The sequence below is a fragment of the Leptosomus discolor genome, chromosome 11, assembly GCF_034619465.1.
Source record: "Leptosomus discolor isolate bLepDis1 chromosome 11, bLepDis1.hap2, whole genome shotgun sequence".
In the NCBI taxonomy this organism is placed as follows: Eukaryota; Metazoa; Chordata; class Aves; order Leptosomiformes; family Leptosomidae; genus Leptosomus; species Leptosomus discolor.
In genome coordinates, this window is record NC_141401.1 from 22,515,598 (window position 1) to 22,542,039 (window position 26,442).

The following is a 26,442-nucleotide window of genomic DNA, read 5'->3' on the forward strand; positions in this document are numbered from 1 at the left end:
ATGAGCCGGAAAAGCAAAAGGAGTTTAAAGGAGAAATTTGCCTTGAAGAACAGCTTGGTTAAAGAAGCCGTGTCAGAATTCCTGGGAACTTTTATACTGATAGTAAGTGTCAGCTGCTTTCCTTTCTTCCTACTAACCTAATGTCAGACAGTGCTTGTATGGGGACATGTGTGCTTTTTCTTGTACTCTGCCGGCAGCGTGGTTACTGCCTGACCAACATTGTACAGCCTTGAATGAATTGCTTCGATTTAGGGTAAGTGTGTAATTCCTTTCTTCACCTGATGTAATTATCGCTGGCTATTAAAAACAGATAGCTTTATGTACTACAATTTCCTGATAAGCATTTGATTTCATATAGGAGCAGAATTCCAGTGAAGTACTACATTCTGAAGAGTCCAGATACGCGCAATGAATGTTAACAATACTCTTGCTTTTGTTTTTAAAAAACCCAGCAGTTTTTCTGCTTTCACTTCTATGCACAACTTTCATTTGCTGTAACAAACATGTTGTGTTGCACATCAAGAGAATTTTAGCTGAGTTATTTTCCTGTGCAATATAGAAATTTAGCTGTGTGATTTGTAGTGAATTTATTGGGAGTTGCATTGCTGAACCTTCAGAGATTTTTTAAGTTAACTATTTTTTGGTTTGTTTTTAACTGTACTACATAAATGATACAGTAGCTTGGTCCTGTAGTACTGCTACAATTTAGGTAAATACCAAAACTCCCCACTTTCATATCCCCAGACTTTTTTCTTTTTACTTAATTTCTTGCTCAATTTCTCTGTGCATTTTGCACTGAGACACAGAGCTCTACCCTATGACTTACCAGGGCAGAGAGCAGGCTCAGTAGCAGAGCTGGAAGTCAAGCAGCCAGAGTATTTATGCCAAGCTCTTTCTTCCTCCTTTTAGTCTGAACAAGACAGTCTTGCTGATTGCTAAATATTTCATCATAGTGAAAGGAGAGAAAAAAAAATAAGAAGCAGGCATAGTACTGACATAGTAGATTTTATAACTGTAACTATATTAGCTAAATTTCAAGTAAGTCATCTAAAAAATTCCAGTAGCTCATAAAATACATGAAAATAATGGTCTTTACTACACTTCAGCCAACTGAAGTGCAGAGGCACTAAAGTAACATTATTCTCAAATTTAATACCACCCATAAGACATTATTACCGTAAGGAGCACATTTAGAAGCAAGGAGCACAAAGCACATTACAAACATTAATGAATTAAGTGTCACAACACCCCGGTAAGGGGAGGAAATGCCATTATCTTCATTTTATATATTAGTGAACCTGATTACAGCAGACTGCACAGGAAGCCTGTGGCACAACTCCGAGTATGACCCGGATCACCTGACTTCCAGTACTCTGTCCTCACCACAAGATCTTCCTCCTCTTTCCATTAATACAATTAAGCAAGTGAAGAAAACATATTAAAGTGTGGATTAGACTGCAAATGCTATTCTTTTATGTCCTGCTGCACAAGACTAGAAGGAAATGCAAACCCAGAGCCCATTTTCTAGTATGTTCACCACATGAATATAGTAGAAAATGAAGGTACAAAACTGTCGTTGCTAATCTGAGTTTCTCAATTCTGTGTTACCCTTTCTAGTTTCAGCCTTGGCTTAAAGCAGAGAAGAGCCTCACATGGATTAAACTGCAGCTTTCTCAGTGCTTGGATACCGCAATTTCTGCCTAGACTGTGCAAGTTAGTGGCAGTACAAAGCGTTTATTGTGAAGAAACTGACTTTTCTGCTGTTATTTATTGCTATTGCTTTTAGGCTCTGCCAGCTAGTGAGTAGTTTCTCTTTAAGAACAGATAAATATTAAACCCTTAACTTAAATTGGAGCTAATGAAAGGGGCACCCTGGTAAGTCAGAGGGCAGAAATCCTTGAAAAACAGCCACCATCTACGCAAAAGAATTGATAGCTGTCTTCCACCAGTCTGTTACTAGGTCTTAATCCTTGTGCGAAGTCAGAGACGAGAGTTCACAGCCTGTAGCACAGTTGATTCAGACCTTTGCTGAAAGCCATTTCATGTCACTGTGATGGGTTTTACAGCCTGTGGGGAGCACTTGCACCAGGGAGTAAGGCAGGGACAAACCTTTCTAATACCCACGGGCTCTGTCTGGAAGTCAATGCTAACTGACCATACCTAAATCTGTGACCGACCTAGCACCTCTGGAAGTTAGCCGGGTGAAATTCCATCCCTCCAAATCACATATTTCTGTTTTTTCTGGAGAACATCGTCACAGACCACATACTATTAAGAGCTTAAACTACCATCTTTTGTAACTCTCAAGCCTTGCAACATTATGTTCCAAACTGGAAAATGTACAAACTGTAAAACTGATTTCAGGATGTCTGGAAAGTGAGATCACTCATCAGGCAAAACCCAAGCCTTCACCTGGGGGTGAGAAGGGCTCTGCCTGCGACGTTGAACAGATTTGAGACAACAAGCCTTGAGAATCCAGTCTGGATAACATCTCTTGGTCATCCCTACATAATATGCTGTGGTTTGCCTTGCAGCATGGTCTTAGAGCACACACACTGAATTCTTTCAGATGAAGCTGAAGTGGAAGGTGGGCTCCAGAATCACAGCAAAAGGTGCTGACCACTAATGGGTGCTCAGTCCCGGGGATCAGACGGGAGGTACTCCTAGGTAATCCCTCCTGAGGTGTCCGTGGTCAGGTTCTCTCAACCAGCTGCTTGCACTGCATGACTTGGTAATTCAGACACAGCCTGTGTGAGCCCCCTTGCTTGTCAAAGCACCCAGCTTCAGCCTCTGAGGGTTCAGGGAGAAACACTCAACTCTGGGAACCTGGAAGCGCCCTGCCATGCAGCTGGATCCAACGGTGTACAGAGCAGCTGCTGCTGTTGGCTCTCTGGGTAATCCTGCTGGTGATTAGGCTAATTTACTCTTAGACACTTCTGCTGGGGGAACACGTCTTTCTGTCAGTATCAAGCCTTGAATTATTCCCCAAGGCACAGTACAGCTTCTCTACGGTCCTACAAGGACTGGGGCAGAAAACCCCAAATGTACAGCCCATAACCAAATGCAAATTGCATGTGGCTTTGGCTGCTGTCTTGAGCTATGTCGTATTCACTCTCTAAGGTCCCATCAAGCTGAGAAAATGTTGCACTTTGCCTCTTATGTGATTTCTGTAAAACAAATGGAGTGATGCAGTTTTAACACAGGTTACATTGCAGTATGCAAGTACTGCAGAACACATTACGCTGGGTATTTATATTTGCAGATTATTTGTAAACTTGTGCCCATTTCTTGCACTTTCCTTGGTGCTGTCATGTGGTAAACCCCCAACCTGCAAAGTTTAATTGTGCCATTTGTAATTTAGAATAAATATCCACAAAAAAACCCACAATCTACCCATAAAGCTTTTGATGGACATTTGAAAAGTATACAACTGTGTTCCAGGAAATGGGTACAGAGTAATGTGGGTTTTATACGGTGTGTTTGGAACCAACTTGTGGGACTGCTCCCTCCAGCGTACACCTATGCAAAAGGTCCCTGAGGTGGGAGAGCATCTGCCCATCTGTACCACAGAGAGGCCAATGCACAGGCACATTTCCCAGCCTCTCACACAGTCTCAACCTCCTGTAGCTGGTGCTGCTGCAGAGGCCTCCCTTGAGAAAGAGCTCTCTGGAAAGCTTTTTGTTCTCCAATATGTCTCCTGCTTCAGTACCTTTCCTCTTGGGGACAACCTCTGGGTGCCAGCACAAAAGAGTCAAGAAAAGAAGCCATGCTGCCTCAGATAGATGGCTTATGTGACTTTTCAGTGAGTCTGTCTGGAAGTCACCTATCCAAATGCCTCTCTGCTTTTAATCAAGCTTCTCTCCATATTTCCCCTTTGGAACTTGGCTGCGTTGCTCTCAAACAAAATAAGATTTACTCTGGCTTACGCCATTAACTGTACCTGAATTGGAACAGTCCCAAAAAGAGATGCCAAATGGGGCACGTGTCTTCTTGTACCGGCTACTGCTTTCCTAACACACGTTGTATTTCATTTTTGCTCCCAAGACCATCGTACCAAACAGCTTCCCAGAAAGGAGCTGCCCAGGAGCCAGTATCTTCTGAGTCTAGAGCAGTGTACGCTGCCTTGCTGAACCAGAAAACAGGCTTCCATCTAGCATACAAAGACAAGTGGGTAGTATAGATATTGTTGTGCCAAAGCTTAGTCTCCAACAGGAGGTGGGGAGCCTCTTGCAAAACTTCCACTGAAGCAGATGTTTGTGGGTGCATGGAAGATGCAGTGCATGAGCATGAATTGAGCGCATGACACCCTGCACTGCAAAGAGTCCAACTAATGAGAAGGAAGGCTGCTTATCTTCTGCTCATCAAAATCTTTTTGTCATGTTTTCACATTATGACTCCTTCATTACGTAAGTTATCACTCCTGCTTTGTTAGAGTTTAGTCATTCCTGAAAAAATCTTTAAGTATGACATTCCATGGATTTGGTCAGTCCAGAAGATTAGAATTTAAACAGCTTTTCCGTATCTTTCTTTTTGTGGCCCTGCATTCCAGTGCATGTTAATTACAATACTGTACAATAATATATATCCCTTATTCCAAATGTGCATTGGAATCCTCCTTACATGATGTTATTGCATGAATGCAAATGTAGCTTTTGATCATCTGCTCCTTAAGTAAGTGTTTAGCGTTTAATACAAAATTACTACTTAGAAATTTTAAACAAAGATAAATTCCATATTCTAAATTTTTGTGAAAGGGAGACTCTTTCTTTGCATAGGATGAAATTGCTTACAGCGAGTTTTGTTTAAGGTAGAAAATTAAATAGCAGAAGCTTCTAACAGCTACCTCATGTGCCATCAGCAATGAATTTCCTGGCATACAGTATCTCGTAAAATTAGCTCTTAGACAGTGAACTTAAGTTTGTCAAAGCTAGAGAAAAAAGGTTATCAAAACTTACTTACAATTGGTATTTTGATATGTTGCTCGGCAGCTTTTTAGATATTATATAACACTACAAATACCACGGGCCTTAGAAATGTTTGAGTTCTGAAAAGCAGCCCTTATGTCACAGAGGTGCCCACATTAGGGCCTCCAGCAGCAATTCTATAGCACAACCCATAAATAATAGAGATCGCTCATGAATCTAATGTCATAGAATTTAGTCTTGCCCTTCCAGACCAAACCCACTCATTTGATGGGAACAAGCTGCTCCCTTTCCTCACCATCACCACCTCAGAGTCCTTTCTGTTTCTGCAGTTGTACCAGGGGCAGATATTCTGATGGGATGAAATTTTGCTGATGGTTCTGCTGAAGATGTGCAAACTCTTCTTCTTTCTTGCAACTGTATTAAATCAGCATTGCAAACGGAAGTCAAAGTGGTAACGAAGCCCCTTAGCTGTGCTGAGGTTAAGGAGGTGTTCTTGCACACTGGTATTATTTCTGTAATTTTACTATTATCAGAACTTTTTTTTTCTAGACAACACTTCTGTTTCGCTGAAGTCATTCTTTAATTCAGCTGAATAGCAGCAGCATGAAAGAGCTGATTGTTCTTTTACCCCGAAACATTTATTACAGCAAATAATTCTGAAAAGTCACAGGAAATACTTTGTTTTCAATAAAAACTTAAGTTTTCCAGTATATGACATTCTAAACTTTCAGGTGACTCAGATGTTCTGTCCTGCATGAAAGTTTTAAAAGAGAATTGTTGTCATCTCTGCCCCAACACGTAACTCGGCTCTCATTGTTTAACCAAGAGGTTCCAGTAAGTTGAACTTAATTTTCCAAGACCTTTTCTGTAGATACACTTTTTTCCAGAAAGTTTGTATCTATAGGACTGAAGTGTAGGTACTCTCCCTGAGCCTTACAGACAACTTGCACCTTTCTAACATTCAACTGCAAGTGCAAAACTTGAATTTATGTTTTATAGGCTGTTTTTTCTAAAAGTTGTGCCAAATAAAAACAAAGGTAATAAAAGTAATAACTTTAAAAACTTGTCATAAACAGTTAGAGAACAGAATAAAAGATAACACATGCAGTTTATGCCATACAGTGTGTTTATATCTTTCTAATCTCAACACTTCAATAAACTATAGTGAATTCTAGTGAGCTCTCCCATCCATGGTCTGAGGCAAACTCGACTCAGTTCCCCTAGCCGATTCCACAAAGGTTTCTCTACTACTAAAAGCAGTCAGGGTTTTTTTCAACAAAAAACAGCTTAAGACGGGAACATACTAAGGCTTTAATCATAACTGTGCACCTCCGAACATGAGGACACGGCAAAGATCCAGCCCCCCTGCTCCTGCACCCAAGGGGAAGAGTAAAGGACACACGTGCCCTTACGCTCCTCGGGGAGGACAGAAAACCGCCTTGTGCAGGACCTGCAGCGCCTGGGCCTGCGCTCTCTCCGAACGGTATGATGCCCCCAGCGCTGTTACAGAGACCAAACGCATTTCTAGAAAGATGTTAATCTTTTCAGTTGGTGTAGGAAGCAGAGCACAGAAGCACATCTCAGCTCAAGAATAAATGAGTAACCTGGGAGGGAAGCAGCACCGAAATAGGCTCTTTTTCTCCTCAAGAAGCTACTAGGGCAAGATTTTCTTCCCTTGCCTAGACTTTTCTTCCTAGTGCGTTTGCAAGGGGCCATGTTTCACTCCTGAAAGTTTGTACGTGAATATGAAATATTTCATTTCCTTTCTTTCCTGAATTTCTAAAACTTAGTAAGATAATAAAAGTCATCTTCACTGAAGAAACTGACTCAAGCCAGTTGCCCTATATAATCCAGGAAAGAAAAACATTTTAGCATTTCAGGATGAAGAATGCAATATTAATCACAATAAAATATAAGGGAAGCAGACCTTTGCATTCTCTCCAGGTGATTTCAAGCTTTTATTTGTCTCCTATTGCATGTGCAAAAGCAATAATAAAAATTTAAAAGCATCAGTTTATATAACACAGCATAGTCTGTCCCTCAATATTCTCACTGTATTTTTCCCACAGAGCAATTTGAACCGATCTTTATATGTTTTAAAAGCTTTATATACACAATTCATCCAAAGCTTTATTAAATTTACATCCATGTCTCCAAGTAGTAATGCCTTCTGTCTTTTAAAAAATGGTTTCAAAATGGCAATCATTTCAAGGCTTATGTCTATACTATTTAATTAGCTAAATGATAAGGGTTTTTTTCAAAGCCTTATTTTATTAGATAGCGAGTCTGAAAAACATAAAGAGAAATCTATTTGAACCCAAGAGGATATTGGTTGTGTCCCACGAGATCATCAGAAGAACGGATATAGCAATTTTTTTTATTACTCCAAGTTTGATTAAATTGCAATGTACAGAAATCCTCCCTGCCCCCACCAAAATATTTAATTGATGATAAAATAAGAACCATGTGTTTTTACAGTATTTAAAAATGACTTGACTGGTAAGCTGTATTTTTATCTCACCTTAAAAATTTTAAATACTATGTGATTTAACAAAGGATAGCAAACATTAAACGTGAAATTAGATTAAGATTGCTCTTTCCTGGAAGAACAGGAGTTCCCTGCAAGTTGAATTCTTGCAGAGCTAATGCCCTGAGTTTTAGTAGATCTAAAGTGTCTCCATTTTTGTTGCTGTTAGCATTACCACCCCTATTAAAAGAACATTTAGAAGCCCAGCATGAATTAAGGCCCTACATAATACACAAACATAAGATAAATATGGCTCTGTATGGAAAGAGTGTCTAATCCGTTATAAACCACCTTATTACAAAATGCAATGGATAAATTCTCAAGCAGACTTGCTTCATAAATAAAGAGATTGGAAATGAAAGTGAGTTCTAAAATACACTCCAAAGTAAAGACCTTTAGAAGGCCACCATCAACTTAGTAATCAGCCTTTTATCTGAAAAGTTTACTTACAACATCCAAACTAACCATATATGGAAATATTAATGGGGAGCAGGGGGAACTGTACAAGACCACAGTAAACCACAAACAATGCTTTAATGTTTTTGTGGGCAATTTTGGTCAAAGAGATCCTACCTTTAGTGAAGGGCAAATGCAACCACTCCTCCCAACCCCAAAGGACTCTGGCTCTTCCCACCTGCTTTTAATGGCCTAAATATGTGGTGCTAAGTCTGACCGCTTGGAGAAGCCAAGGAGGTTTTCCCCAAGCAGTGAAACAGCAGGACTGGCTCTCATGTCCTCGAGCATCCCAGCAATATCGCTCTGTTTCCACAGACTTGGAACAGGGAACTCCAGCAGAGCAGAAGGACGCTCACAGCTTAAGCCCTCCGCGCTGCGCTGCCCTGAGAGCCCGTCCCCTTCCCAGCACTGCGCGGGAACACGTGCGGCTGTGGCCGAATCCAGAGCAGTACGGCAGGTCTGTCCAGCCTGGAAGAGGGGAGCAGGAGTTGTGGGCTAGTAGGGAATGCCTGGCTGGGCAACAGTAGGAGAACACAGGCGGGAGTGTGGCGTGGGAAAGGGGCAGGGTTGCTGCCTTACCTGAACAAAGGCATCCTTACAGAAAACTGTGAATTGGTGGAAGGATCCTTGGAGATTCGTCATAATTAGCTGTGGTTAAGTATGGTTCTGTCCTGAAAACCGACTAAAATAGAAATTCTGAACTCTTTTTCAAGCGTTTCCTGAGGGAAGGTGTACAACTTATAATTAAAATATGATTTTTTTTTAACTGCTGGCTCTGTATTCCTTGTAGCACACTGAATTGTTGTGTTCGTGTAGAGCATCATCTGTTGGGTGGCCCTTGAGGCCATACTCTGCCTGCAGGGACACCTCTGGTACCCCACTGGCAGCTGGGGATGTACAAGATGTAACAAAACACACGTCATTGTCTCCACACTGCTAAAAAGCAGGAGACTTGGCTGCTTCTTTAATGTTACAGTACGAGTGTATGGCTGTGAATGCACACTACCACTAGACTGTTTGATAAGAAGGGGCCTTTTTTGCATAAGCATTCTTCTTTAAAATGTCTAGAGCTTTACAGGCCATGTAGAAAAATAGGTTCCCTAAAATTCTGGATTCAGATCTTGCAGGAAATCCTATTTACACTGAAAAATGCTATTACAAGCATTTGCAAAAATCCTGAAAATAGCGCAGACGGAAGCAAAATGATCTTTAGTCTCTGGTAAGTGGGATAGAGATAAAGTTCTGCAAGCTTCCAGGGGGTAAGAGGACATTGTGCTCCTTGGAGGCCAGTTGTTTTCCTTTCCTAACATTAGCCTTTTTCCCAAGACAAAGAGAAGGATCTAATGTCTATGAAGCAAGTTTTTTGGCAGAGAATGTGCAGACAGCTATTCCACACCCAAACATGTTATTTGTAACAGCAATCTAATTACTTTGTGAAGAAAATCAGTACTGAAGCTACTCCAGTAATTTTAAGCAGATCAGGCTACAGATAACTGCTAAGATGAAAACCTGGTAACATAAGACAAGACAAGATAAGATAAAGAGACCTGGCTATGTTCTAATGTAAATTAAACACCCATCGACTCCATGTGCTTTGATCAATGAATTTGTGTGGGTACAGCTGATGACTGAGCTTGGCCTAGAAACTTAGAATATTTAGTTACAACTTGATGATCTAGTTGGTCTTAACTCAGCCAGGCAAAGACTCACAGGGTATTAAAGTGCTGCTCATGTAATTACACGATGAGGTGATAGTTTCCAGTTATGTCAACGTAGCTATAGTAGGTATGAGACTTTTTTTTTCTCTCCTTCTTAAAATGACAGCAGATGGAGATAATATTGTCATATCACAGTTCAGATCTGCAGGCTCGGTTCCCCGTTTCCCCAGCCCAGAATGGGCACACGCTGACTATGCCTGCAGTAGTGTTCCTCCATCGTACGCAAGCAGACGGTCATTTACCAGCATCCACCAAGCCAGAAGCCAGTGCAGCCATGTTCAAGCTGGCTTGTATGGCTTCTTGTTTGTAGGCTGAGTTTTCCGAAGCTGGTTAACACAAGAAATGGAGTGTCTGGAGTCGCATGTTTCCCTGTGACGTACCGAGCAGAAGCTATTATGCAAGAGGACTATAGAGCTGTTCCTTTTTCTTAGGAATTTCTAGTTGATATACACAGAGGTGGTTACTGCCCCTTACCCTTTTCTATACCCATCTCCCCCACTCCTGGCCTCTTTTTCCATCGTCCTTCCAGAAAGGGGCAATATTCTCGAAAGAATGGCCTTTTCTTTGAATCTGCAAGACTTTGTCTATGCCGTTTCAGAACAGGAGTGCATACTTGGTAATCTAACTGCTTGCCTGAATACAGACTGCACCTCAGCGTACACAGGGCCACAGACCAGCCTGCTGAACTTGCTCCGCATCTGGGCCGTATCTTTCACAAAACCTTGCTTGGTGCAATTTCTGGAATACTCCCTTTGAGAAGTCTGGAAGATGAAGGCTAGGGTGTGCTAATTCCGCCTCCTCTAGACCTGTGCCCTAATCTTAAACTTTATAAATTCCAGCACACCATTCTTTCCATATTAATTAAACATATAAATACATGATGAGTAGAATTGTCTCAGGAGAAGTTTTAGAAAACCCATGTAATTTCAGCTGCGAACAACTAAAATGTGTTTTGGTTTGGTTTGATACCTGTGCATGCATTTCTGCTTACCGTTTGAATGGCTCGGTATGTCACACTGACAGCAGTGAGAGAATGCCTGACATCAGCCTGTGTCACCCGTGGCCCAGCAGCTGACCGCAGCTTTCAATTACACAGCCCAATAAACCCCTGCCAGCTAACCCACCCCACCTTCACGTCACCTGACAGCTGCTCGCACGCTTATAACCCCAAGGCAAGAACTGCACCTGGGCAGGACTCAGTCTCGGGGCACTTTTATAACAGAAACTCTGGCTGCAGTGCAAAGCTGGTTAAGAGCGGAATTTTATTGAGAGCTTTTCTGTCACGTTTGGGTATTAGTTAAAACCCTTAGGGAAATAATGGCAACAAAAGTATGATTTTACCTGTTTAAATTGCATCGATTCTAGCAGGACTTGCTTGTTAAAACTTGACCACCAAATCTTTTTGGTACAGCCTGTTTCTGAGGCAGGAGAGGTTTTCCCATTACTTTGCAGTTTCTGAATGCAACTGCCTTGCAAGTGAAAATAAGTGTTTCGAAAAACCCTAAATTTATGTGTTCAACTATGCATAGTTAGGATGAATATTTGCAATACAGTCATTAGTGACATCAGTAATGGCAGAACACTAAAGCAAAGCAAGGAGATTAACCAAAGCAACAGCACAGGCTAAAATGGAATGATTTTATAGGAAGAATAATAAAGTCAAATTCCCATGTACTGTCAAAGGAAGAATATATATATATAAAATGTATAGATCTAATTTAACAGCAAAGTAATTAAGGTTGCTCAAGATAAATCTAGTCACGTCCCAGAAATGGTATGATTCAGATCGCTTATCGTTGCAGAGAAGCAAAAGTTTTCAGACTACAGATATTATTTGAGATCTTCACAGATTGTCGGGTCCTTATTCAGCAAAACATTAGGCGTATATTTTAAAAGGAGATTTTCAAAGACACAAATTGGTTTCTGGCAGAAATGGAACAGCGACTCTACCTTAAACTAAAGGCCTTGTGTACCTTTGAAAATTTTTCCTACCAACTTTAGTAGGACCTCAGAGCTAAGCAGAAGCTTTAGAACTGAATAAACATGATTTTAAGCATACATTTCAAGGTGTTGCTGAACTTCATTCTGAGGGGAACCAACATAAAATGGAAGCTAGTTTAAATCCCTTGAGAACGCTCCAATGTGAATTATTCAGGTATCCCCACTTCAGTTAATTGATCAAGCGGCATAGCCAGTGAAATATTTTGATAGACCGATACCTGATAGCAAGGCAGCATAATGGTGACACACAATTTAATCTCCAGAAAGTTGTCTCATTCCAGAGTTTCAGCATTAAACATTAAAAGCTTTTAGAGTAATTTTTTCATTGCTTACAACAACTGAAAACTTACCACACAATTAATTCCCTGTTCACTTTCAGATGCAGAGATTTGTGGCAGAGGCAGTGAGATCTTCTTGTCTCCAAGTTCCCATCAGTATCCCATCATTGTACTTGAAAACTGTTCTCTGGGGAGAGTGAGCTCCTTATTAGCAGCCATTCTTCCTGGCCACAGAGCGGGGGAATAGAAAGGGCAAATGTTCGTCGCGGTAAAGGCTACAATGGCACACATGCCACTCATCTCGATTTCTAGCATTGTTTCAATATTTAACAACATTTTCAGCCATATTTGGACAGCAGCAAGAGTTGAAAACTAACCAACAACATGTGACAGACACACTCGTGGTTTTACATTTCTCTTTCAAAATGCAGGCGCTGGGATGCGGGTGTGTGGGACAGGCTGTCCTGAGCCGAGGAGCCCATGGGGGGCCCATGACGGTATCGGTTGGATTTGCAATGGCAGTCACCATAGCAGTGTATGTGTCGGGGGGCGTTTCTGGTAAGTGACTTTTTTTTTTTCTTATATAGCATTTATTGCCATGGTTTTAAAGCTATCATTAATTTCATGGTATAAATAAGTGTGTATCTAGCAATAGCAAGCACCATTACAGCAGAGTCTGCATCAGTTTCACTAGTAAATCACAGAACAGTTTGGGTTGGAAGGGACCTCAAAGACCATCTAGTCCAACCCCTTGCCATGGGCAGGGACACCTCCCACCAGACCAGATTGCTCCCAGCCCCATCCAGCCTGGCCTTGAACACTGCCAGGGAGGGGGCAGCCACAGCCTCTCTGGGCAGCCCCTGCCAGTGCCTCACCACCCTCACAGGACAGAACTTCTTCCTAACATCTCATCTCAATCTCCCCTCTTTCAGTTTAAAGCCATTACCCCTTGTCCTGTCACTACGTGCCCTTGTGAAAAGTAAATATCTTGTGTTCTTGTTTCCTTCTATTCTTTGTGTTTGACAAAATTTTCCACCAAATTCTGATCTGAACTATAGTGTGCAAACCTTGGCAGACCTCTGGCCTTTATGAAAAGCGGTCTGTGCAAATCAGAAATCTGCTTGGTCTTCCTTTGAAAATTCTGTCCATAGAGATGATCCTGGACAGCATAAGCACTGCATTTAAGGAAATAACCATGCAAAGCTTACAGAACCCAGCAGTCACCAGCTAAAACGGTTGCCAGCTAGGTAGAAGGTAGAATGATCCACTGATGGGTATAATGAGCAGGGTTCACCTTACAGAGTACCACTTATCTCCTCACACCCTATGACAGGCAGCAGCAAGTCTGCTCCTGTCCGTTTGCTTACTTGCAGAAGCAGCAGATCACAGAAAGCAGAAACAGCAAAAAGATTCAGTACTAGAGACACATTCTGTGACACCCTGTCAACGTACCGTCCTTGCCCCTTTGTTTCTGCTACAACATTTGCTCCATATATATTGGTCAGGAATCTCTCTTTTGCCTGTAGCTGGGCTAACTGATCAGTGTCTACATACGCCATATTGGATGGTGCTTTGTCTCCCATTTCCACCGTTCCGTTTGGCCAAATTAATACTAGAAACATTAGCATAACTGCTTTGAATGTTTAAATTCTCCCCTTAAAATACAAAATTATGGGTTGTATATTATAATGCACAATATCCCATGTCATATGCAGAGTTTATATTGCCCCCTTAAAGCAAATGGTGCCCACATAGTCCAGTTCTCATAGAGACATTTCTTACCCTTCGTAAAGAGGGTAAAGCCGACCTGGGCAGATACCTCTAAGTATAACTAGACCATTATAAATAGCTGCCATAGCAGAAATTACTGTGGCCATTTCTCTTCTCTTTTACAAATTTTTTACAGAGACACCATGCACGAGGAGGTTTCTAAGCTCACATTAGAAAGTGCTCAAGGTGCTGCAAAACAGGCAGTCTTGTTACTGTCATTGAAACGGAGCAGAATGGTTCCTTAATACCACAAAGTTAATTCAGCAGTACATTCCTATTATCTGAACAAATTTAAACTGCAGCTTTTCGTTTACATGTAGGCAGGTGATCTCTTCTAATGTAGTACCATGAAAAAAAACCGTGTAAAGGTGCTATAACCTGTCCTACATTTGCATCTTTAAGGGATATTCACCTCCTTTGTGTAGAAGATTAGAGTGCAATCCCAGCAGGGCACAGCAGTCGCAGATGTTGCAGTATTGTGCTTCCCTTGTTCTTCCCATGACAAAGAATTCTGCATGCAGTGCATTTTCTCCATGAAAGAATAAGAACAGATATTTCAATGGGCTCTGGCTATCCAAAATATGATTACGAGTGGACCCTTTAGAATATCAATTCCTATATAGAATTTGTTAGCAAATGCTGTGACCCTTTGGCCATGAAGTTTCATGTTTAAGTACTGCTAAAATATTTTGCCTCAGTTCTTTAAGAAATTCTAAATTCGTGGTAACATAAAATATGTAGTCTGCACACTTGGTGAGTTTGAGCTGTTTTATCTAGGAAAATTCCTGGTTTTGCTTTTCCTCCATCTAATTTTCCTCAATGTCTAAATAATTTCCCACCTTTTTTCCGACTTGACATTTCAGACAAACTCATGACTGTGATCACTGTAACTGCAAAAGAATGAGCAACACGCTGTCCAAAGCAGACTTTTTTTTTTTTTTTTTTTTTTTTTTAACCAGAAGACTACCAGTAGCACAGGCACCAAGAATCTTTTAACTCCCTTGTGTCAGCATGAGAGCCTTCAACTAGACTTTTCCTTTCCAGATATAATGTTAATCAGACATCTCTAATATTATTATGACTTGTCCTGGCCATCATAATCACCCTGTATTATATACAGGTGGGGAACAATATCAGGTGTTGAAAGAAAGGAAAATTATTCATTCCAACCAGAGTAAAGAATAGAAGACAAGACAACAATTTATCAACATTCCCATGAAGGGCTGTTAAATAAGGTGCCATCCATCTACTTGCTCGGTGCTGAAGAATTTGAAACACAGTGAGGAATTCAAAATTAATTCAAGACTGGTGCTACTAGGTCAGAGCTTTGGAAATTATACAAAGAAGGTTTTATCCAGCTTGTTATCTGTGTTTGTCAGTTCATTATGTATCAAAGGTGCCTGGATTTCATAAGATAATGGCTCACTGACCTGAAGTGCAAACAAACACAGAAACTGTACATAAAGGCCCTTTCTCCATCAGTAGCTTTTGACAGACAAAGGTCACGCTCTTTTAGTTATTTTATTAAAGACAAAGGCCATTTTTTTTCTGATAACCATACAGGCCAAAACGAGAATTTACCTGGAAGGTAAGTAGCGGATCCGCTATGTCCTTGCAAAATGGGGTTTACACTATTTTTACGGTGGAGCACTGTTTCATCTGTTTATTTATTTGGCAATTTGTAATTCTTAAGTATCAACTACATATTTGTTTCTGCAGTTTTCCAAAAGCAGTCAACAGTCTTTTTCCACGTTAAGAAAAGATGTTGAGGGAAGTGATTAGCATGTGACATAATAATAAATATAATTTAGAAACTAAAATTGTCACAAAGAATTCCAGTGTTGCTGAAATCTTTTCTGTATGTGAGTTTAGGTGTAGCTACCCCTCAATACAAAGGAAGGAAATTCCACAGGAAATAGAACTCTATTTCAGCACAGCTACTTTATCAGCTTCATTATCATGGACCTTTCTGGAGGATGTAAGAGCTTGATGAAAACACGTGATGAAGAACTATGCACTGCTGTCCCCAGATCCCATCTGGGCATAGTGCACCAACAGCCAGCATGAAGCTGGACAGCCCTAACATCATTTTATTTTATGTTCATGAAAACTGAGTTCCTAAGTAACCCCAAGTTGAAGACAGGGACATAAACATGACTTAAACTACTCCAGATCTGCCTCAAGAAATACGATCAAGCCAGTAATAATCCTTAATCTTAACACATGCTTGCTAAACTGAATGAATATTCTGCTGCCCCTTAAAAATAAAAACCCAAAGCCCTTGAGGAGAGAGAATGCGTGCAGAATGATGGACCCTCCCACCACGACCGACAGAGCAGATTTAGGCTTTTTCTAGAAAAGTTGTCTATAGATTATATACTGCAGGATGGTAACCTGATAAATGGCACCGTCTGCAAACATCACGAGGGAAGCTGGAGGCTTCCCCCCTCCCCCCTCTAATTTCATCCAACTTGTTTCAGTTTAATTGCAGTCAGCATTTAAATGCAAAATAACACCTAGAAAAGCATGTACTAGTGTCTTGTGCTCAGAAGTGCCCACATTTTTACAAATCCTTCACCTATTCTCATGTATCTGAGTCATCCAGATGACTTATTTTGTGATTTATTTTTCAGGTGGTCACATAAACCCAGCTGTTTCATTAGCCATGTCTGTGACTGGACGATTAAAATGGAACAAATTACCAATTTACATATTAGCACAACTCCTGGGAGCATTCGTTGGAGCAGCAGCTGTCTTTGGGATTTATTACGGTGAGTACACCTTAGGCGTGCTCACAGGATAAACTTGAGGTCAGGCAGTTTCTAAGGCCCCAGTTTTTCAACAAATGCCAAGCAGGCAGAGGACTCTGTTCACACAGGGTTAATGGCAGGACTGAAGCTAAAGCCATAAAGAAGAAAGGAAGAAGCATAAAGATTTTGAAGAAAAAAAAAAAAAAAAAAAAAGCTCAAACATTCCAGATATCCTACAGCTCTACAACTTTTCTGAAACAACAATACTTTTCAGGAAATGTTCTGAAATTTAGAAAAATTATTCATGGGAAATCAGATACACTGAGATCATGTATTTCTCAGTAAGGCTTTTAAATTACTTAATAGCCAGGATATAGGGCTATTCATCTTCCAAGCAGATTAGAAACATTAAAGACCTGATCCAAGTGCCTGTAGGCAAGTATCACCAACATTGTTCATTGAGGTTACAGGATATGAGATCGAGTCCCTCACGACTAAACTGCAGACCACCCTAGAGAGGGAGCTCTCCGAGGCAATGAACTCCAGGTAGAGCAATAAAGGGGTCACATATTAGAAGGGAAAAAAAGAAAATAAAAATTACCCCTGTCCTTGAGGCATGTTTCTTTTACACAGTGTGCCACAAAAGGAAAAAACTTAGTAACAGACTCCCTGACTTGATGAATCCGCTCAGTCAGATCAGTTGCTTCAATCACCCACTCCAAAACTCTGCTTCTCCTGACGCAGCCCACCTCCTCCAGAGCCTCTCCCTTACGGACATGATGTCTGCAGACAGTGCTGGCTCTAGGTGCAACGGGGGAAGAACGAAAATGGAAACGCGTATTCTGAGTCAGCTAGGGGCTCCGTACCAGTAGTGATCACGAGCACAAAAATTTCTAGGAACTGTGGTAACTGGTTTGTGGGGGTTTTTTTGTTTGGGTTTTGGGGTGGGGGGAAAGGCAGGGGAGTATTTTGTTTGTTTGGTTTAAGGTTACTGTTAGAATCTGGAAACTGTGGGATTCCAGAACAGCGTTTCCATCTGAACCTGAGTCCTCCTCAAGGCAGTCAGGACCAGGGCTGTGGCCAGGATGCAGCAATACACCAGGCACATGGCGTTGGGGGTGGATTCACTGTGTTCTGCCAAAGGGTAGCAGTAGGAGAGGGAATCAAAATTGGGAGCCTAGGATTAGGGTTAGAGACTTCTTCCTGTTATTCCGGAGTGCAGGAGTTTTTCATATCCCTATCTCTACGCAGGTACTTTGCCCTCTCTTGTTCTTATTAATTCCCAAACCTCTTCTGTACTTTTTCCTTCCTGCAATTTGCAGGAGTGTCGTGTACTCATTGAGGTCCACTGAAAACTCACTGGGAGAAAAGCAGACATAGGAGCTCAATACCACTGTCTTCCCCACACACTCATTTCCAGCGTGGTGCTTTCATTTTCAGCAGTGTCCCTCAAAGCGTGAGGCTAGGCTAGGCTGCGGAACATGAGGCCTTTCTAAAGCTGCACAAAGTAATCCATAGCTGAGAAATCATCTTTTCCTCATCCTTTTTTTTTTTTCCCCCCCTAATAGTTAAATCAACATAATATGACACTGCAAATGAGAGAGCCTGACCAAAGCAAACAACTAAATATTCTCTGCACCCACGTCATGGCCTTAAGCAAAGCTAGAAAAAACGGGGGCAAGGAGAAACAGATTTGTCTGCTAGCTTTAGGAGAAGCTAAACATCCTCACCATGACCTCCCTGGGAGATGGGGAGCTGTTTCTTTACTCACAAGTATCACCTCATCAGTGGATCCATTAGTGAAACAGAGGCACAGCGTTTGTTATTCATGTCTGTCTGCAGGTTTTTGACTGCTTTGTTTTAGTGTCTTCCTATTTCTAACATTTCAGGGCTTGCCAAGGCAGCAAATTATTCTGACACAGAAGTCACATTATACTATTTAAAACGTGCTTTAAATATACTAATATAAATATACATCTATTTACAATATACATACACTAACTTAAACACACTAAGAACAGGAGTTTTGGGGCCAGCCTCTCCCCTCACATCTTGGATGACCAGCACAGCTGTTGGGTGTAAAGACCACGTGGAGTGAAAAACTCAAACTCCTTTAGAAGAGGTGTTCTCTCAGAAAGCTCATTCCCAGAAGTCATCGCAGAACGGTTAAGTGGAATAGCAGTAACTCCTGGTGGCTGGGAATCCACAACAGTACAATCAGGACACTCTGCATTTTTCAGGGCAGCATGCCAAATATAGCACCTCTTACAGAATAATGCAACTGTGTTCAGGATCAGAAAATGCTCCTTGGCACTGGTTGGAGCAACGAGCAGGGGAAAAACTGCCCCGTTCTGAAAGCTGTGATACATAAACAAGGAGGAGAGATGAGACAGGAAGGTACGATTAGTACATCGCCTCAAATCCACTAACCATGCTCCCAGAAAAAATGACCAGGTCCAGTTGAGAACGTGAAGTGCACAGACCTGTCACATACATTCTAGCCCTAGAAAACCGTGTGTGTGTGTGGAGAAGTGCAACCAGGTAATGGCTGTTTTCTATAGATGCCTTTATGGAGTACAGCAACGGAACGCTTGAAGTCACAGGACCTAATGCAACAGCACATATCTTTGCCACATACCCAGCTCCGTATCTGTCCCTCATAAACGGATTTGCAGATCAGGTAAGTGCACTTGCTGTCTTGATTCTACAAATTAAACACACTGACAACTGTAAAACCAAGCAGCAAAAAAATATACATAGCTCTCTAACAGGTACGACGAATCTCACCGTTTTGGTCACATGTCGCTGTGTGCAGTAACAATGAGAAGGCAATGCTGTTTGCAGGGGTTACAGTTTAGACGTATTTTACGAGCAAGATAACTTCAAGCTGTTCTTTTCACATACATATTAATTGTCGTACTTTATGTGTGTTTCATGCAATACATGTGTAAGAGGTTTTCCCCGGCATAAATCAATGTTTGTCCATAAACTTCAGCAGAGCTCTGTCCATTTACATCAAAACCAAGCCCATTTTGTGGACTTACTATTCCTTAAGTAATGCTTATGCAGCCAGTTTAACACACCTTGAACAACTGAGTTTTCTGCTACCATAGGCCTTCTCTCCAACCTTCTCTTTGCAAATAGATTTGCATTATTTGTGATTTTTCAAATGACTGAATCTGAAAAAAATCTCCCCTTTATGGCAAATCTGTATCCTCTAACCCCACTTATCCAACAGTGAAAAATGAAGTTTCATAACTTCTATCTACTTCTAATCAATTCACCTGTCTTCTTCAGGCATACGTGAAATAAACACTGTGTAAGTAAGCTATGAAAAACCAGGGCCTGGTGGAGCACAGGAATTCCTTACGTAAAGGACCCAAAGATTGTGCAATCTGGCTTCAAAAACATCCAAACACTGTTTTGAAATTTTGTAAGAAAGGCAATTCTGATCTTTGGATCAGTCAACAGACTGTTCCATAACAACTCTTACTCATGGACGTTTTAAAACGAAATTAAAACCCGATGAAATAAAAATACTTTTTAAATACCCCAAATTTAAAGTTCTTTAAATCAGTATAGACTGTATGTTTTGGTGTCACTGACACTTTCGGCCATTCTTCCCCAAAGTTAATTATTAGCAAAATGGACTTTTACAAAGCCTTTGATTTAAGCAGAGCAGCACTTCCATCAAAGTAATTCCAAGAAAATTTCATTTATCAGCTCGGTTAGCATATGCAACACAGAGTTCGCATTACAGTTACACGTGCAACCTTAATTTAGGTAATTCCTATTTTTAGCTCCTCTTTTTTGACTTTGCAGACTTCACTTTTTTTTTCCTTATATTATGCAAGAGGTGCATATTTAGTCTAACTTATCAGAATAAGCTACAGTCACCTAAAACTCTTTTATATCAATGTCACTGATTGTATTGGCATAGCAGAACTACCAAGTAAATGGAACGGCTAAGCTGACAGGAAAATATGTGGAAACAAAGCATCAGACCTCACACGGGAGATGCCTTTTAAATCCTCTATTCTTTCCACACCGTGTTGCTGCAGATATTTTTTTAAAAATGTCGTCAGCACATTTCTTGTCTTTTTTTTTCAGCACAGATATAAAAACTTCTCATTACTGTGAAGTAGACACGCACTGGGTTCCAAATTTTGCTACTCTGTATAGTGGAATCAATCTAAATACCAGCTGTAAGCCACCACAATCCACAGAGCTGCCATAGCCCCTCTTTTCATCACTGGAAGGAATCTGCGCATATTTATTCAATATTCTCTTCTTTGCATTGACCAGGTGATGTCAACAGCTGTTCTTCTTCTGGCTATATTTGCTATTTTTGACACCAGAAATAACAGCGTCCCAAAGGGCCTGGAGCCAATCGCAGTGGGACTTCTTATCATCGTTCTTACTTGCTCCTTGGGAATGAACAGTGGCTGCGCCATGAACCCAGCCAGGGATCTAGGCCCGAGGCTGTTCACGGCCGTTGCAGGATGGGGGATGGAAGTGTTCACGTGAGTATGCCTGGATAGGAGGTAAAATGCTCTTGGCTAACATTGCTTCCTAGGAAAGTAAGATCCTGATTCAACATGGTACCAGGTCGTACTTTATATACATATAGGCAATTCTTTGCATACCAGGAGCAGCTATTCATGCACTTTAAGCCAGACATCCTCCAGGAACTGGGCTTTAAAAAGATTTCCTGCTCCTAGGGCAAATCAAACACGCATTATCTCTAATATCAATCATTGCTTCAAGGAGACCCTTCCCAAAATATTAGGGATTCTTAGAGGTCACTGAAAATATAAGAGTGCTTTCTTCTCTTGTCCTGCAGCTTCAGGAAAAAAACTGAAATCGTGAGAGTTAGTGGGAATATTTATTGGGCACTGTAAAAAACACAGACATATCAGATTGATTTAGCCTATTATTACTACTGAGTTATTGCAGAAATACACAACAATCTAAAATCCTGACTTCCTGCCTGGGAGCAAGGAGTGAAAGAAAGCAAGCTCCCTTCACTTTCCCACATTTCGGAGCACTCTCAAGTCCCTGTGCATGCATGTGCGCACGCACACACACGCTCTTGGCTGGCCAAATGCACAGCTAATTAGTTGCGCATCAAATCCACAGCTTACACATATCCAGTGTAAGAGGCACTCTGGGATATCTAAGTAAGAGTACTCTGTCATCAGGAGGTAGAACTTTTGGGTTATTTTTGCACAGTTTGTTTTTCCAGTTATTTACAAGTAGGAATCCCCAGAAGTACTGTGGACCACTAAAGAGCTTTGGTTAATAGAGATTTCATTTTAGCTACTTCACTAAGTACAAATAATCTGTATTTATTTATCATGACCTCCATCTACACAAATCACATGCCTTAGAGGAAAGTAGTAGCAAAGTTCTTCTCGTACAAAAAAAAAAGCCAGGCATGGCTTAGAAGGAACAAGCACACAGTCACACCACAGGCCAGATCCAAAGCTCAGACCTAACACAGCTCTGGCAAGCTCGCCTGGTTACCCCCAAATTTTTCCTCCCCAGCAGCTGTTACCACTGTACCATTAAACTGCACTTTTTTTTTACAACAGCAGCACGCAGAGCAACATCCCACACCCAGGATTCTCCTCTCTCATGCCTATTTCATTATAAGTAGTTGTTGACTATGACATTAAATACAGTGTCATGTGCTATAACCTGTAACACGTTACGAAGTTGGCTATTACATCGCTGAGAAAGTTTAGAAGCCTGATTGCGCTGTGTTCTAGTCACAGGATACCTGCGAACTCCCCTCCTCTCTAAAAGTAAGGTCTTACTCATTTATATTTAAGAAATTACAAGAAAAATCAACATCTGTACATCTGGGCTCTTCCCTAATTTAGTTTTAGGATTTATATACGGAGAAGGAATGCGTCCCTGCTGTAAAGGCCATACTAAGAAATTTAAAAATGGAAACATAAAAAATGAGAGACGAGATCTCTGGTCATTGCCACAATAAACTTACAGCAGTCTCAGGGATGTATAAATCGAGGAAGAAGTCTTCCTCACTGCCTTCAGGTATAAGGCTACGGTTATAACCAGGTTCAAGGGAATGATACCATAGGAATATGTTCTCATCTATTTATATCACGGATCCAGGTAGGACTTGGGAAGAACTTGAGCTTTGTTAGGTATCTGAAAGCTTTGGATCAGTTACAGGCCATGGGAGAAGCCTGAATGATTGTAGCTGGGATCCTGAACCTCCTGATGCTCTGCTGGCATTACATGGGCATGAAAGACTTAACTGCTGCAGCAACAGTTGGCAGCTAAACCTTGGATGTCTCCACTTAACTGGAATTCACAACCTTGAGGCAGGTGCTTAAGCTCTCTCAAGCTCTCTAGTAAAATGCACCCCCGGGAAGCGGGACCTAAGCACGAAACCTCCCCAGTGACATGAAGGGAGTGCTGCGCAAACCGAGCAATAGGAAATACTGAAGAGACGTTGAACATTCATGGGAGTGAGGATGGAAGCATTTCACAGGCGGCTGAGTCACTCTGCCCTGGTCAGTGTGTGTTTGAGTGCTGCCTACAGAGCAGCCAGGGACAGCCAGGAAAACCTCACTTCGGAATAGATCAGATACAGGATGAGACTTTCTATACCCTGATCCCAAGCAAATGCTCTAAACACTGGGATAATCAGTTCACAGGGGGAAAATCTCCCCTACCCTTCTTTGTGCTTACAGGTCTAATATAGTCTAGTTTTATCACATTCTCAGGCAGAGAACCGTGAGTAGACTGGAGGGGAGCTCTTTTGCTGGACCATGGAATAGTCGCGAGGATAGGGAGGCAGTTGAGCAGGGGTTTTCTAGACTTTGCCATTGTTACATTTTGCACAAAGGCACCTGAATGAGCAGTTTCCCTGAGAATCAAGCTAGAGGACCAAGCTATGGTGTGGTTTCCCTAGCTAGCGCAACTGGATTGGTTTTAGTTGAAGGTTCCCCTTAGAAGCTGTTCTGCTGGAAAGAGGGTGTCTGTCCAGCACCCTATAGGGACACCGTTTTGCACACAGCAGACGCAGTCAGCACTGTGGCCTGCTCCTGCAGACTGCTCCTCAACCCGTTCAGTGCCACAGATGTCAACTGTCCCTATCACTAGGGACAACGGCTGACTTTAAGAGACCCAAACGTTTCTGATGATTTGTCCTAAAACCACGGAGTCTTTCTTAAGCACATGCTTAATTAACATCCTGATAAGCTTAAGAAAAGCTTTGAGTAGTGAAGTTTTGTCTGTAGCGAGAAAACAGACAGAGCTTTGAGCACAACTACCAGACTCTGGATTTTGGCAAGCGCCAACAGGGCAGCGAGCGGCCACGAGCCAGTGAGCGACGTCTCTACAGGGCAGGACTCCCCACCAGCGTTTGAAGGCAGCCATGGGCTGCTTCGCCCCTGGTTTACTACGGGTCCTCCTGCACCGAGGCCGAGGCCGGCTCTGGCGGCAGCAGCGAGGATGCGGCACCCGCCTCGCTCCGTCCCGGCGCGGTAACGCTGACCCCTGCTGGCCGCGGGGCCCGGGGCCGCTCTGCCCGCCCGGGGCCGCTCTGCCCGCCCGGGGCCGCTCTGCCCGCCCGGGCCCCGGGGCCGCCCGCCCGCCCGGGGCCGCTCTGCCCGCCCGGGCCCCGGGGCCGCCCTGCCCGCCCGGGGCCGCTCTGCCCGCCCGGGCCCCGGGGCCGCCCTGCCCGCCCGGGGCCGCCCTGCCCGCCCGGGGCCGCCCGCCCGCAGAACACCCGCTGAGGACAAGGGCACAGCTGGCCGGTTTCCTGCGGCCCGGCAGCCAAGCTGTCAGCCGCGGCAGGCGGGAACGGAGCTGAGACTGCCTGCGCTTGTCAGAGAGCTCCTGCTCCGGCGTCAGGGAAGGAGGACCGAGCGCCACGGCCGCCTGGCGCTCAGCTGTGTCCTCGTCTCGTTCCAGCTCCGGCATCACCCCCTGCAAAGGCTTTTACCCCCACCCTCCTAGCAGAGGGTGCCTAAGCACGGCTGGCAGGCAGCGGCTGCTGGGAAGGGCAGGCCGCGGTTTGGAGAAGGTCCTGAGGAGCCAGCGAGGCACATGTCAGGCCCTGGAACAAGCCCAGAGAGAAACCTGCCGAGAAACCCCTTCGTTGTGTGCCAGTGTGCACACGCGGGCACGCAGAGGGATATGTGCCTGATCGAGATTTTGTTGTGCTCGTTAAATCAATAAAACCTTAGTCCGTGCTTATTCCAGAGATTCAGGGCCTCAACAGACGTTCATGACAACACACAGATCTATAAACGCAGTAGAACAGTATCAGGAGTTATTTTATATCCTTAGGGCAAAATATAAATAATTCCAAAGGCAAAACATACACATCCAAGGCATTTCTGAACAAGGAATAGTATGATCATCAGTAGGGCACTGTGAGATTAGCCCAGATTCCTGTGTTGTGACTTAACCCAAGTTCACTTCTGCATAAATCTATACAACTGAGTGCTGAATGATTGTCCTTACAGTTTAAAAATTCCCCTGGCACCTTCCTGCAAAGTTCCTCTTGGAGATTAGTTTGTCCCTTTGTATTTCTGGGAGAAAAAAATGTTACTTCTCCATTTTCAATATGCATGAAAGTGAGGTGGCTGGGTTTTCGCTGCAGACTCATATTCAATTAATACAGAATGTTATCAAAACAAAACACCTTCATGCACCAGTACAGTTAAGAAAGTCTGTGCTCTGAAACCAATGCTCAGTAATTTACTGTCTGAACGTGGACCTCCAGGAAAGGGAGAGCAATTCTACAAGCCCGAGTCTCCTGCATAAAGAGTTTGTTATTTATTGTGGTTTTTACCATGTAATGGTGAACTTGTTTTCTTAAAAACGTTCATAAATTTACACATCTAAAATTAAATCCTCCTAATTGTGCCAAGTGAATGTAAACATTTCAGTGGAGCCAATATGCCCGACTTTCTTACTGAACACAGCAGTTCTAAAAGAGATGAAGTTTTGGGCACATAAAACTTCTAAATGCTTATTTACCTCTTACTGAAAGACCCCACATTTTAAATGCAGAGATAAGGCACTACAACCTGAAATTTCAATCTTGACCACTCTGCTTAAGTATAATCCACTTTACAGTCACTGTGTTTTATTACACTCCTTAAGGCAAATATTCTCAAAATCAAGTGTAATCTGTTATACTTGTTCAGGGGAACACTGTATGTACCATTGCAGGCCTGAACCTGCAAATCTCCATGCAGACAAGATAACCCATTTTTGCAACATACATCTGCATTAATCACTTCCAAAAACCTATTCATGAGCCGCTTGCAACAGCATCGGTCAGGACTGCTGTGCAATAAATACATCCCTGCTCCTTTCGTTGGGAGTCAATGAAGCCCATTTTCCACAAGGGAGGAAATATCCCGTCCCGAAAGCAGACACGCAGTAAAGAGGCCTTGTTTTCCAAGGGGCGAGTACAGCACGTAGACCCTCGTGCCTGGTGGTTGTTACTTAGCGTTTCAGTCAGAACATGGGCAGGACAGACAGAAAGGCGAGACAAACCAGCAGGGCCTACAGTATAGCCTGAGTGTCACACCACTGTGTTTGTTCACTGCCGAATATAAGGTAGGATGTTCACTAGAGTAACAAATAGTTCTTGTTCACTACTTTTTTTTTTTTTCCTCTTAACAGGGCTGGAAATAATTGGTGGTGGGTCCCTATAGTTGCACCTATGCTGGGAGGTGTACTTGGAGCAATGATCTATGTTGTTTTTATTGAAATTCATCACTCAGATATTCAGCCAGAAGAAAATGATGCGTATGATAAATACGAACTGACCAATATGGAGTAAGAAGCGAAGAATTTTCTATCTCATTTTGTTGTGCAGTTTTTGTGAAAATGATTGTTTGGACCACTTTATAAAACCTGTATGCCTCAGTTAGAAATTCACATTTCAAAGCAGAAAATCTGGGTAGAAGACAAGTTCAAAACATCAGGCTGATCCCGTTCAGAACTGGGAACTTGGGGGTG

General features: G+C 42.4%; 1 protein-coding gene across 1 annotated transcript; it reads left to right on the top strand.

Moving 5' to 3' along the window:
* AQP9 (aquaporin 9) lies at positions 1–26,263 on the top strand. The gene is made up of 6 exons (XM_086471621.1): positions 1–102; positions 12,337–12,463; positions 16,309–16,446; positions 18,987–19,105; positions 20,731–20,948; positions 26,104–26,263. The coding sequence occupies exons 1-6, from the start codon at positions 1–3 to the stop codon at positions 26,261–26,263; spliced, it is 864 nt and encodes a 287-aa protein (XP_086327747.1).
* Positions 26,264–26,442: the final 179 nt, after the last annotated feature.

Bases quoted from the DNA above. Each gene is read 5' to 3' on its own strand.
- AQP9 (XM_086471621.1), top strand. From the start codon at position 1: ATGAGCCGGAAAAGCAAAAGGAGTTTAAAGGAGAAATTTGCCTTGAAG. The intron at 19,106-20,730 runs GTAAGTGCACTT...TGCATTGACCAG, and splicing joins TAAACGGATTTGCAGATCAG to GTGATGTCAACAGCTGTTCT. The intron at 20,949-26,103 runs GTGAGTATGCCT...TCCTCTTAACAG, and splicing joins TGGGGGATGGAAGTGTTCAC to GGCTGGAAATAATTGGTGGT.